The sequence below is a fragment of the Candoia aspera genome, chromosome 2, assembly GCF_035149785.1.
Source record: "Candoia aspera isolate rCanAsp1 chromosome 2, rCanAsp1.hap2, whole genome shotgun sequence".
NCBI lineage: Eukaryota > Metazoa > Chordata > Lepidosauria > Squamata > Boidae > Candoia > Candoia aspera.
In genome coordinates this window covers 240,828,068-240,841,248 of record NC_086154.1, presented here as the reverse complement: position 1 = coordinate 240,841,248, position 13,181 = coordinate 240,828,068, and the positions used below count along the sequence as shown (strand labels likewise).

General features: G+C 37.3%; 1 protein-coding gene across 1 annotated transcript in view; it reads left to right on the top strand.

Annotated features, from left to right (window-relative positions):
- MAP3K1 (mitogen-activated protein kinase kinase kinase 1) overlaps positions 1–12,942 on the top strand; it is a 63,722-nt gene extending 50,780 nt beyond the window's left edge. Inside the window, exons 14-20 of the mRNA XM_063295646.1 lie at positions 120–1,374; positions 3,058–3,210; positions 4,737–4,899; positions 5,258–5,389; positions 6,595–6,737; positions 8,224–8,355; positions 9,982–12,942. Coding sequence (XP_063151716.1) covers positions 120–1,374; positions 3,058–3,210; positions 4,737–4,899; positions 5,258–5,389; positions 6,595–6,737; positions 8,224–8,355; positions 9,982–10,131 — 2,128 coding nt within the window. The 3' untranslated portion in view covers positions 10,132–12,942. The remainder of the gene's footprint in view (positions 1–119; positions 1,375–3,057; positions 3,211–4,736; positions 4,900–5,257; positions 5,390–6,594; positions 6,738–8,223; positions 8,356–9,981) is intronic.
- The last annotated feature ends 239 nt before the right edge of the window (positions 12,943–13,181 follow it).

Genomic DNA, 13,181 nt, shown 5'->3' with positions numbered 1-13,181 from the left:
AGAAAGTGAAAATCTTATGTTAAAATCTGCTTTAAATGATTTTCTCTTGAAATACTGATTTTTTTTAAAAAAAATTCAGAAACATAAATTGAAATTAACTGCTTTGTATTTATTTTTAGGTACAAAAAGCTGTTGTCTCTACTGAGCTTTGCCCTGCAGTCAATTGACAACTCCCATTCGATGGTGGGTAAATTGTCACGGAGAATATTTTTGAGTGCTGCCAGAATGGTTGCAAGAGTACCCCAAGTATTCGTAAAACTGTTAGAAATGTTGAGCACGACAAGCTCAATCCATCATACAAGAATGCGTCGGCGATTGATGGCTATAGCAGATGAAATGGAAATTGCAGAAGCCATCCAGCTAGGCATGGAGCAAATGCATTCTGGGGAATGCAGGCATGAATTTGCACAGCCTCCAGTTCCTGATAACTCTCCGGAGTTGTCAGAGAATACTACTGCAAATAATACAGTTCAGTTACCAGGTAAAAGTGGAAAAGGAGTAGATGGTAAAAAACGAAGTGCTATGCTGGAGGACATTTCTGACACAATGGCTGGTGTTTTCTTGGAACTTCCTGTTTCTGCAGGAACAATGGCGCAACCAAAGCCAGCCATTCAAACAAAAGGCAGATCCCCTGGTCAATGCTTGAACTCTTCTCTCACGCCCTGTCATTCCCAAACTATATTCCCCATTTTGCCTTCCCCCTCTACCCCATCTGTACTTGCAGGAACTGATATTCCTAAACTCAGATCTCAGGGATTTGTTCCCTGTAAAATACCCTCTGCCTCTCCTCAAATGCAGCGGAAGCTCTCTCTCCAGATTCAGAGAAACTGTGCTGAACAAAAAGAATTGGAAAAGCTTTCCCCTGTTTTTACCCAGGCCAGGCCTCTGCCGTTCAGTCATATACATAGGCCAAAGCCATCTCGACCTATACCCTGTGATGTGAATAAACAGGGGGAAACCTCTAAAAACAGCATGACGCTTAATTTAAATGACATATCACAATGTGATAATAGTATTAGTGCAGCTATACCAAGTGAAGATACTGTTTTCACCCCAGTGGAAGAAAAACATAGCCAACTGGATATTAATGCAGAACTCAGTTCTAGTATGGAAGACTTACTTGAGGCGCCTACCAGTGATGGAACCGTCACATTCAAGTCCGAAGTGGCTGTCTTGTCTCCTGAACGTGCAGAAAATGATAACACGTATAAAGATGATGTGAATCATAATCAGAAATGCAAGGAAAAGATGGAAGCTGAAGAAGAGGAAGCTTTAGCTATTGCCATGGCCATGTCAGCATCTCAGGATGCCCTTCCAATAGTCCCTCAACTTCAGGTTGAAAATGGTGAAGATATCATAATTATTCAGCAGGATGTGAGTATTTGGGCTTTTGTTATTTCTTATTGTTACGATTGCATGATGCAGTTCTGATAGTATTTTGAAGATAAATCGATTTTGCCTCTAGAAATAGCACTGTTTGGAGTAATAGAGTAATCACAACATGAGTGCAAGGCTTTGTGGAAATCACTGTTTCTAGCGAGTCTAGTTGTTCCACATTTCAGCCAAAACAAAATCTGGAGGAATTTTGGGGTGATTTTAAAGCAAGTAGGGCATGGCAGGTGCTTATTGCCTCCTCTCTCTTGTCCTCTGCATGGCTTTGGTGCTGGTCAGCAGGCCTCCTCTCTTTCTAACATCTGTCCTCCCCTTCCCTCCTCTGACTCCTCTGTCCGGGTGCAGCATGTCCCACTCCTTGGCCTTCCTGGATCTTCTCCCCTCAGCTGCAGCTCTTGTCTACATTTCTATTTCATCCAGTACATGGATCAAAATGCTCTAAATATGCATGTTTTGGTCTGGGTGCGAACCCAAACCAAAATCAAACAGGTATTCTGTGCACAGAATGTTTTGCACATCCCTACTATTTAACAACATAATCATAATGCATTCACTGTTAATTTGATTACTTAAATAGTTCAGTCACCAGATAATTGGACTTCTTTCTGGGGAGAATGAGAAACTTCTTATGTTTGTTCTGTTCATGTTGACTGAAGCAGTGTTTAAGTTCTTGGCTATTATGATCTCTAGACATTTCAAGGCAGCATATGCCATTTAATAGGATGCAGATGTTTACGACTGAATGCGTTCTATTCTGTGATGCACTTGCACAGTATGAGTTCTAAACTGTAGAAGATCATCTCATTTTGATTATTTATTTATTTATTTTATTTTCTGTCCCGCCTTTATCATCATAGACAATTATTGTGCTGTATTATACCTGAAGATTGTATATGTCAGGAAGGGTTATATTTTCAGTGTCAGGGGCACAGAACATCAGAGGCAGCCAGAGTTCGTTTGTTTATAACTCTATTTATACACACACAGGTGTTTTTCATAGGAATCTAATTCAGACAGGTTAATCCACCAGTCTCAAATCACATCAGTTTTGAAGTCACTGCACAGTTATTACCCTTAAAAGCCAGCACTAGAAGATGTATCAGGCAGCACTTCACCAGAACTCAGTCTCTCTATCCAACTTGGTCACCTAGAGTGGACTTGCTGAAAATAAGCCCACCCCCCGCAGAGATGTACCAGGGGGTAGGGGCAGTGAATTAGCAGTCCTTCTCCAAGGTAGCCCCTTCCCCCAGAAGTATATGTGATAGCTATTCTGTAAACCTTCCAGAAACAATTCAGAGCTGTTTTATTTCAGTGTGGTTTTGTCCCCAGTGAATGGTAGTGCCTATTATAATGAATTTACTTGGAGTTTTGTATTATTGTTTTAGGTTTGACTCCAAGAGTCCCTTGGGAATGGGGTGGGTTATAAAAATGTTAAATTAATAGATATGTGAGAAAATCTGTAAACAGATTCTGAAAATTGGTTCTTTTTTCTTTAAACTTTTGCACGGGGCAGGTCTCATTTGGGCAACCTGTGGGCTTAGAGAAACGCTCATGCTGTTTGCATATTCTAAATAGAGGCTTCATATCTTTGTTTTAAGAATACATTAATCTTTTTTCCTAAGTTTCAGAGGGATTGCATTGTCATACCTTTTGTTTAATTTGCAGACCCCAGAAACCCTGCCTGGACATACCAAAGCAAAGCGCCATTATAGGGAAGACATTGAATGGCTTAAAGGTCAACAGATAGGCCTCGGTGCTTTTTCTTCTTGTTACCAAGCTCAAGACGTTGGCACTGGGACATTAATGGCAGTGAAGCAGGTAAAAAGATCCTCTTGAATATTTTGCAAGCATTCACTGAATGAATATATGGAATATATATGGAAAATAATATTAAGTTGTGAAGAACAGGCACAAACATGCGGAGTCCTTGGTGCTCTCTGAGCCTTGCTGTTTTCTTGCAGACGTTTCATTGCCAGAGTAGGCAACATCTTCAGTGCCTTCAGACTAGGCACTGAAGACGTTGCCTAGTCTGGCAATGAAACGTCTGCAAGAAAACAACAAAGCTCAGAGAGCACCAAGGACTCCACAGTTCAACCCTGAGCTACAATAATTCGCTTCGATTGGCGAGGCACAAACATACATAGAGAGATTTTGAGACTGCTTTTGGTAATGATTCTGCATATTTTATCATTAAAAGAAGCAGCAGGAGGAAGAAGACAGTAGAGGGCAGCGGCAGCGGGGGACGGCGGAGTGCAGGGCAGACAAAAGGGTAGAGATGGCGGGGAGATAGGTGGGTTTGGAGGAGTTGAAGTGAAGGCGAGCGCAGCAGGGCTGGAGAAGCTTGACGTACTCGCCTAATGGTGGCGCTGTCCTGGCCTAACAACTGCAACTGGGACTACTGGAACTGCCATCACTAAGCAGTGTGGTCATGATGTTTCGCCTAACGACCGCATCGCTTAGTGAGGGAAATTCTAGTCCCAATTGTGGTTGTAAATTGAGAACTACCTGCACAATTTATTTGAATTTTGTCCCAATGAAATATGAACAAAATTACAGCAAAAATAGGGACGTGGTGGCGCTGCGGGTTAAACTGCTGAGCTGCTGAGCTTGCCTATCGGAAGGTCGGCGGTTTGAATCCGTGTGACGGGGTGAGCTCCCGTTGCTAGTCCCAGCTCCTGCCAACCTAGCAGTTCAGAAACATGCAAATGTGAGTAGATTAATAGGTACCGCTTCGGCGGGCAGGTAACAGCGTTCCGTGTAGTCATGCCGGCCACATGACCACGGAAGTGTCTACGGACAAACGCCGGCTCTTCGGCTTTGAAACGGAGATGAGCACCGCCCCCTAGAGTCGGACACGACTGGACTTAATGTCAAGGGAAACCTTTACCTTTACCTTTACAGCAAAAATAGCAGGTATTCAGGATTGTTACATATATTGTAGAGCTTTTTCTAGTCGAAAGGTGGCACTCATTCTTTCGGGGACATTCAAAAAGTAATGAGTGGGACTAGGATAAAATTAAATATAATTTAAAAATTAAATTTACATAATAATTGAATATAATAAATATGATTGCTCTTCATACACACACATATGTTTGTGTGTATCCCCTTTCACAGTAAAATTACAATCTGGCAACAACTTTTGGAAGTCTCTAGGGTCCTCATGTAATCCTGGGGTGCACATTCTATACTCTGACATAGTGATGTCATACAGTATATCATAGTTTGAATATTTTCCTTCAAATAGTTCAACATGTTATCTGATCCAGATACAACAGTGAGAGTTGCTATTTTTCCTGCTTAAGTAATTGTTGAATCAAAATCTGACATGTTTTATGAAACAGGTAACATATGTCAGGAACACATCATCTGAGCAGGAAGAAGTGGTGGAAGCCTTGAGAGAAGAAATAAGGATGATGAGTCATTTGAATCACCCTAATATAATTCGAATGCTGGGTGCTACATGTGAAAAAAGCAACTACAACCTCTTTATAGAATGGATGGCAGGTATGTGTGCCCAAGACATATCTCTTGGTATTTGCTTCCCACTCACAAGTCTGTCTCATTAGGGTTAAGTTTAGGGTTTTCTCTTTGAATTCTGTGCCTGTGTCAGCCCCACCAGGTAAACCATTTGGAGAGTTGCTATAATAACAGAATCTTGCAAACCTGATTGTACTGCATCTCAGATCTTGTCTGTCTCCCTCAGTCATCTTCCTTGCTCTCTACACTCTTGATAGTAGATGTGTCATCAGGAATCTTACATGGAAAATGTGTTGATAGAATACTTTCCTCCCCCAAAGCTCTTGCAAATTGCTGTTTTCAAATAGTCAAATCTAAATAGATAAAATATATTCCTCTTTTTCAGGAGGATCTGTTGCTCATTTATTAGGTAAATATGGAGCCTTTAAAGAGTCTGTAGTTGCAAACTACACAGAACAATTGCTTCGTGGCCTGTCTTACCTTCATGAAAATCAGATCATTCACAGAGATGTCAAAGGTAAGATCAATGTTATTATAGCTGGACATTCACACATTGGCCAATCAGTGAGTCCTCTAATGGGAATAATTTTTTTTAGTTCATTCACCACCAACATCTAATTTCATTTCTTAAAATGTTGGTAGATGTTGACTTGCTAAAATCTGTTTAGCTAGCTTGGTATCCTTGATTATGTAATGTTCAATGCTTGTTTCTCTTCATTTTGGATTATGTTGAAATGAAAAGTGTTGAAAAGCACTGATTTTTGAAATATTAACATGATATGAAAGATAACCCAGTAGTTCTCAGGAGGAATTATGATTATTTTCAAAAATATTCTCTGATGTAGCACTGAAAGAGCAAGATAAGTAGGATTGTGAATTGACAGGCACAGTGTTAACTTCTCTCAGGCTTCTTCAAGTCCAGCTGTTATATATTGTAACATGTATAATAATCTATGGAATAAGTATGTATGTATGTATATATGTATGTATGTATAAAAGACAAAGGCAGAGCACTGACTTGCCATCTGCAAGCAGACAACTTGCTTAGAATTGAAAAAAAAGAAAGAAAGAGTCATGGCATCTTTTTTAACAGTTCAAGAGCTATTGGATTCCCTGTGCCTACTTTGATTTTTTTTGGTTTTAATGTTCTGTTTGTGTACTGAAAACCATAAACCACTGATACAAAATATGTATCATATTTAGTTGTTGCTTCTTTGCTAATTTTTTTTAAAGTAGAAACCATAATAAAATTTGGATACATCTCTAATAGACAGATGCAACAACAACAACAAAAGCCTCTTGAGTCTATAGCTGTTCAAGTATCCAGACTGTTATTCTGTCTTTTGATTTTAATTTATTGTATATTCCATTATTATTATTATTATTATTATTATTATTATTATTATATAATTATAGACCAGTGTTTCTCAACCATGGCAACTTTAAGTGTGGACTTCATAGCTTCATAGCCAGCGTAGCTTTTGGGAGAATCCTGGGAGTTCAAGTCCACAGAATTCTGGGAGTTGAAGTCCACACTTCTTAAAGTTGCTAAGGTTGAGAAACACTGTTACAGACTTTAGCATATATTTAAATTTACCCCAGAAATTATTTTGTTGAATAAAGGAAAACTGTTCAGTTAGAATTTTTTTTTCATTTTCTACCATATGTGTATTTGCATGCATTTCTTTCGTCACTTAATTGCATTTCTAATTATGCCAACAGGTGCCAACTTGTTAATTGATAGCACAGGTCATAGGCTAAGAATTGCTGATTTTGGAGCTGCAGCTAGATTGGCATCAAAAGGAACTGGTGCTGGAGAATTTCAAGGGCAGTTATTGGGGACCATTGCATTTATGGCACCAGAGGTAAGATTTCACCAGAGAAAATGGATATTACCAAGTTTTGACTTGAGCTTTAATTGCTATATTAATATATAGCACTTTAATTGCTATACTAATATAGTACTTAAAGGGGTATTCTGTGCAATGCAGTTGAGAAAATGCTTATACTTTGGTTTTGTTTCACTTTAAAAGATTCTTCAATTCCATGAAACACTAATTTGGGAGGGCACATGAACATGAGAAGAGCCCTACTTGATCAGGCTAAAAATCTGTCAAATCCAATTTCATGATTCCCACAGAGGCCAACCAGCCATATGTTTCAAAGAAGCTCACAAGAACAGATTGAAGTCTTTCCCATTTTTTGCCCTCTCAATATTCAGGGTTTGATTGACTAAACAGTTTAAGGTTCATTCCTCATGTAAGGATCTGTACATCACCTAAAGATGTTTGCATAACCCTTAGGATAATAATCATCATTATATGATGATGATAATCATATCCCAATACCTCTTGCTCAGTTTTTTTCTTAAATTGAAATAGCTACTGAGCTTGACTGGCACCACAGTAATATGAAATGGTGACCAATAATAACAATATTAGTTTATTTGGTCAGTGACTAGCAAAAATTAAAAAATTACAAAACCTCCAAGCCATTATCTGGATTCCTATCTCAAGCCTTAAGTGGGTGTTTGCTGTTCCATTGGGTGCAGCAAGGATTGATCTCAAAAATTTGTTTGCACTACTGGTACAAACCAAAATCTGGTGACCAAAATATGGAGGTTGCATCTACATTTACAATCGTTTATCTGATGCCTTCTCTCCTGTATATAGGTGTAATGTTCTTTCATTGTCAGACTGAAAAACATCATCCCCGTTACAATACTAGCAGACCAGCCTTGTTTGTCATGATATATGGGTTATTCTTTAAGAACAACAGTTACAAGTGAGCAATGTTACTCATGGTTTTAAGAAACACTGTTCTGGAAATAGAAAGCAAAGTACCTTGACTTGTCTGTCCTAATAGCACTGGCATTTTCTTCCTTTGCTGTCAAGCAGAGTTCATGTTAGACAGCTGCTCTTAAACAAAGAATTGCTAAAAATATAAAAATGATTAATGAACGTTGGGAATGAACCGCAAATAGTCCTCGTTTCCATGTTCTCTTCAAAGAAAATTAGTGGAGCCATGTGAACATGTATTTAATTTTCATGGGATTTTTAAAGTTTAGCAAAACATGAAGAAGAAAATCTAAAAATTTGACATTTGTACTTTGATCTGGAATTTGCAAGTGTTAATTGTAAGAGTAATATTTTCAGGAACAGTGTTTTATATACATTGAAATAAAGCAATCTTTCATATTTTATGATCGCATCCTACTGTAACCTGCTATTTTAGGTTAATCTCATGATTAAATATTTTTTACACCTGTTATCTGCCTGATAGCAAACACTGTTTTGAAAAAAAAGATGCTCTGTTGATGAATCAAAGTTAACGTTTATTTTTCTCTCTTAGGTGTTGAGAGGCCAACAATATGGCAGGAGCTGTGATGTGTGGAGTGTTGGCTGTGCTATTATAGAAATGGCTTGTGCTAAGCCCCCATGGAACGCAGAGAAACATTCCAATCATCTTGCTTTGATATTTAAGGTAAAGTAATCCATGAGAGAAAATGTGTAAAGCTTATATTTGAGGAAATGCACTAGGAGCTTCTTCCATGCAAGGACCACTGACATCAATGAACACGCCCAAGAGTGCAGTGTAAATTTGTCACTAGAACTTGGGAGGAAAGGAATTTGCAGTAGGTTGCTAGATTAGGTTAAATGGAAATCATGCGTGTAAGCTAATGGACTTGAAGAACATTCTATATTCTGTCCAAAAAGTTGATTGGGGATGCCTTGTATTTTGAAAGCATTATCTCAGTTTGAAAAACACTTTCTGTAATAGCCACATCATATCCAATGTATCTCAATTCATTATTTTATTTTCAAACAGGTATGAATAAATTCCAGTGGTTTAAAAATAGTTAGAAGTTAAAAAGAAAAAAATGGGAAAGACTGAGATTTCAATGAGAAAGAATTAAAACCTGCTTTGTAGGGCCTATCTGCTGATCCTATTTCTGCCTGATGGATATGAATCAGAGTTGGGACTTCAGGCACTTCATTGATTAAGACAACCGTGTTCCTTGAAATTGGGACAAGTATGAAACAACTCTTCTGAATACATTTTAAACAGGGATATTTCAAAACTATGTCCTAGAGATTGAATCAGAACATCTAAGTCACATCCTAACAGGCAATGGATATGGGAGGAATTTTAACATACTGTACATTAGATGATAATGTAATGTAAATAAGCTGTAAGAGTTGCCTTTTGTTTCCTCTACTTCTACATTAGTTTTGAGCTGAACCCTTTGCAGTGAGAATGCTTACAGTGCAAATGATGCAGGTCAGATAGTTATATCTGAGTTGCATTGATGACATTGTCCAGTAGCTTTAAATTAATATACTAATAATTTAACCACAATTTAATGGGCTTGGATGACTGTTAAAGCAAAATGTTTGTTAAATTCAGATGGGATTTTTTTGCATGCCTTTCTGCTGAGTTTGGATCTGGGCAGTTTGACAGAAAGAGAAACATTCTTGAAGATATTTGGGACCCAAGGTGTTTGAGATTGTAAAAATAAATACAAGTACATAAATTGAGTTTCGAAGTAAGCTATACCTGTATATGAAGTGGCAAATGTTCTGATTTAACAGGCCATTTATTTATTTTCTGATAGGAATTTTACAGAGCAAATTTGTTTTCCTTCCTTCTTGCCTATTGTGACCCTGAGATTAATTACTGAAAGTTCCAAAATCTTTTTCAGAGTAGGCATATAACCCCACCATGAACAAATGTATTAATAGTGTGAATATACAGTCAATTCTTGTTATTCATGGTAGTTACATTCTATAAAGTTGCTGCAAATACTGAAATTGCAAATATGGAAACCTCAGCTGGGAATATGCATGTAGGGTGACTCAGATTTTTCACTGCTCTGCATGTTTGCAAAAGAGAGCAAAAGTGCTACAAATATTGATTTTGTGGTTACAAATAAATTTTAGCGAGTAGGAGAATTCACAAATACGCAATCTGCAGATAACGCGAATCAACTGTAATGTACTTAATGTATATGGTCAGCAATGCAAATACTAAGATGCCTTGCAGGATATAATCTGTATCTGTTGTCTTTGGATTTCTTTTGTGTAACCTTCATTTTCTGTTTATTCGTAGATCGCTAGTGCAACTACAGCTCCAACAATCCCATTGCATCTGTCTCCAGGCTTAAGGGATGTGGCACTTCGATGTTTGGAGCTCCAACCTCAGGACAGACCCCCAGCAAGGGAGTTGTTAAAACACCCTGTCTTTCGCACTATGTGGTAGTTGTGGAAAACGGGGGGTACACTGAACTTGATGCTACTGAATATATAAAGTGCTGGTCTTCCTGTGCAGGTTTGCACAGCAATGTGTATTAATTGCTCTGCTGGCCTTAATTATATGTTTTGAGGACTTGAGGTCAGTAGAGGACCTATACTTAAGTATGTGACTGACAAATCGAGATCCTTACATAAGTTCAGTATGCAGCATTTCAGAAATTTGTGCAGAAATATGTAAACTGTGCCTTTCTCAAAGATCTGGCTGTTCATAAACAGAGAAGCAATTCCTCTTTTAGATCTGCATGATTATTTAGTGGAAAAAGTGATTTTTTAAACTTTATGTTAAAGCATTCTTTCAGTGATATTAGCAGTTAAGTGGCTGAAGAGCCATTTAAAATGCAATCACTATACCTTTTCACAACATGCAAACTTCAACCCAGTTTAAAGAAAGTTTGTGTCTGCATTTTGGTGAAGCTTGTTCTTTATGTGGAAAAAGAAACTTGGAGAGTTTTAAAATCACATTTGCTTGTTTTAGGGTCACTAAGCATGGCAATTGTGGTTGATTTATTTACTACTAGTCTTGGAACTTTCCTTTGGAAGTTACCGTTCTGTGCTTTCATTTTACCTTTTGTTCACATTCAGGGAAAAATGTTTTTTTAAAACAAACCCGAATAGCTAGAATTAAGTTCAAGCTAAATATTGCTGGATGGCTTGCTATAAAAGACTGTGGTTAAAATTGGTTTGAAACCTGCAATAAAAGGCTGCCCTTGAGTCATGTTTTAAACAAGATGTGTATTGGGGTAGGAGTACGCAAGTGTTTTGAATAACAAAACTTCATAGCCAAGGATTAAGTGAACATTCTGTTTTGAAGCCCTTTTTAATGTCACAGCTTGTGGTAAAATTGTGGTAGAAAGGAGTATTGTGTCATGCTGCCTTCTGACACCCAACTTCTATTCTAGTCAGCTGAAGCTTTAATTCAACCTTACTTTCAGCACTGCATTCATGTTCACTGTTTTTCCTGCTATTTTCCTTATGCCATTTGTCATCTGTTTACTAGGGCCGTGCTTTGATTTGGTGTGAACCCATTCTGATAAGGAGAAATATGTTATGGGCACTTGTAGAGTCAAACTTGAAACCCCCAGAATTTCTAGGAACTGTGGCTTTATCCCCACATAACAGCCTTTCCTGAAAATAGCATCCTATTTTGTTAAATAAATGACAAGATACTCTTAGGTGTTTATGGTATCTTCCCTTGCTAACAAATGGTTGGAGAAGTTCCAAAATTGGGAACGAGTCAGCGGGTATGACGTCAGGGCAACACAGGGCAGACTGGGGAACTTTTCAAGCTGGCCTTGAAGCAGGTCACATGATCCTTGCACAGCCCTATCATTTACAATTTGAGTAATGGCAAGGTAGAAATGTGGAAAATAAATAAATAAATAATGGTTGATAATTATGTTATTGGGAACTATTTTTAAAAAGGAAAAGAGCCATTTAAAAACTAATGTTTAAATTTTAACAAAATGAAATCAACAGCCTTGAAGAAATACTTTTGCACCAAGGATGCAAAACGATTTTTTTAACAAATGCATCATTGATGATTTCAAGGGCAGGCTTTTAAATTCTGATGAATGGAATATTGAAGGAAAATGGCAGCTCTTCTTTTGCTTTCTGCGAGTTTTTTTTATTTGAAGTACTGATTGTGTTTAATCAACTTTGGTTAACATAACTGTTCCAATTTTAACTCTTCAGAAGCCAGTTGAAATACTGATCGGAAATTGGTTATGATCAAAGGCTCAGGACAAACTTAATAAGCTATAATACTGTACAGTTTAGGCAATGTACAATTTTAAAAAATTGGAAGCAAAGTTGGTGGAGGTTTACAGCAATGACCATGCTAAAGTTAATTAAAAGCAATGTCATTAAAGGTGGATGTGTATTTCTTCTTGAAATGTGACATTCCTTTGCTTTTCTTTCTTAATATTGGGAGACTTTGAAGAGTTAAAAAAAATCTGAATGTGAAGTTTTGTAGCTTTGTTTTGTATTTGACTTGTTTCTTGACATTTTAGAATTTGTCATTATTCCAATCAGATTGTTCCCAGGTGTCTTCTGCGCAAGCTTTAAAGGATGCCCTCTTGCTAAGTCCTATACTGGAAGATCACTTGTCAGATAAATACTACTTCGGACTTAAATGTCAATTATATAAACTGATAAACCTCAGCTAATCAGTATTATCTTTGTAGATCACCATGTCTTCCATATATCAAACTTGGACCACCTCTAGATGTCTAAAAGCATTCTTTGATTTTGTTTGCATTTCCCTCAGCTTGCTGGTAATTGTGTTTTTTTTAATGCAGATGTGATGTAATCTTATTTTCTTTGGATCAAAGCTGGACTGAAAATTGTATTATGTAATTATTTTTGTGCTTTTAATGTTATTTGGTACCTAAGTTGTAAATAACGTCTACTGCTGTTTATTCCAGTTTCTACTACCTCAGGTATCCTATAGATTTTCTTCTACCAAAGTTCACTTTCACATTGAAATTATATTTGCTATGTTACTGATTCCTAAGAGTTCCAGGGCTTAAGGGCTAACTTCTATTAGCACCTTACTGTGCAAGTAAATTTTAAAGATATCTGGGTTAAGAAAATTTGGCTTCATTATATTCTTTGTTATTTTAAATATATCAAGATATTTTAATTAAAAGTTTTTACCCCTTTGAACCAATTTTATAGTATAATTTGTACCTATTTTGGTGGTTTTGTCTTTATAGTAAATAAAGGATTTTGGACAAAACTCGTCCTTTTTTAATGGCAATGAACTTGACTTTATTACTTCTTGAAATTCTGCATACATGTATTTTCCTTTAAACTGTGTGGTTTGAAAAGTGCCTGCAAATAAGGATGCCATTGTTTCTATTTCTTGGTCATATAAACACTTCATATTTGGAATTAGGTAAAGCCAAGAAATCTGTAACTTTCATTGTATGCTTTATCTACACAATCCTGAAGGGTAAGGGTTCTTAAAACTTTCAGCCGTTTCTCCCCCAATCCATA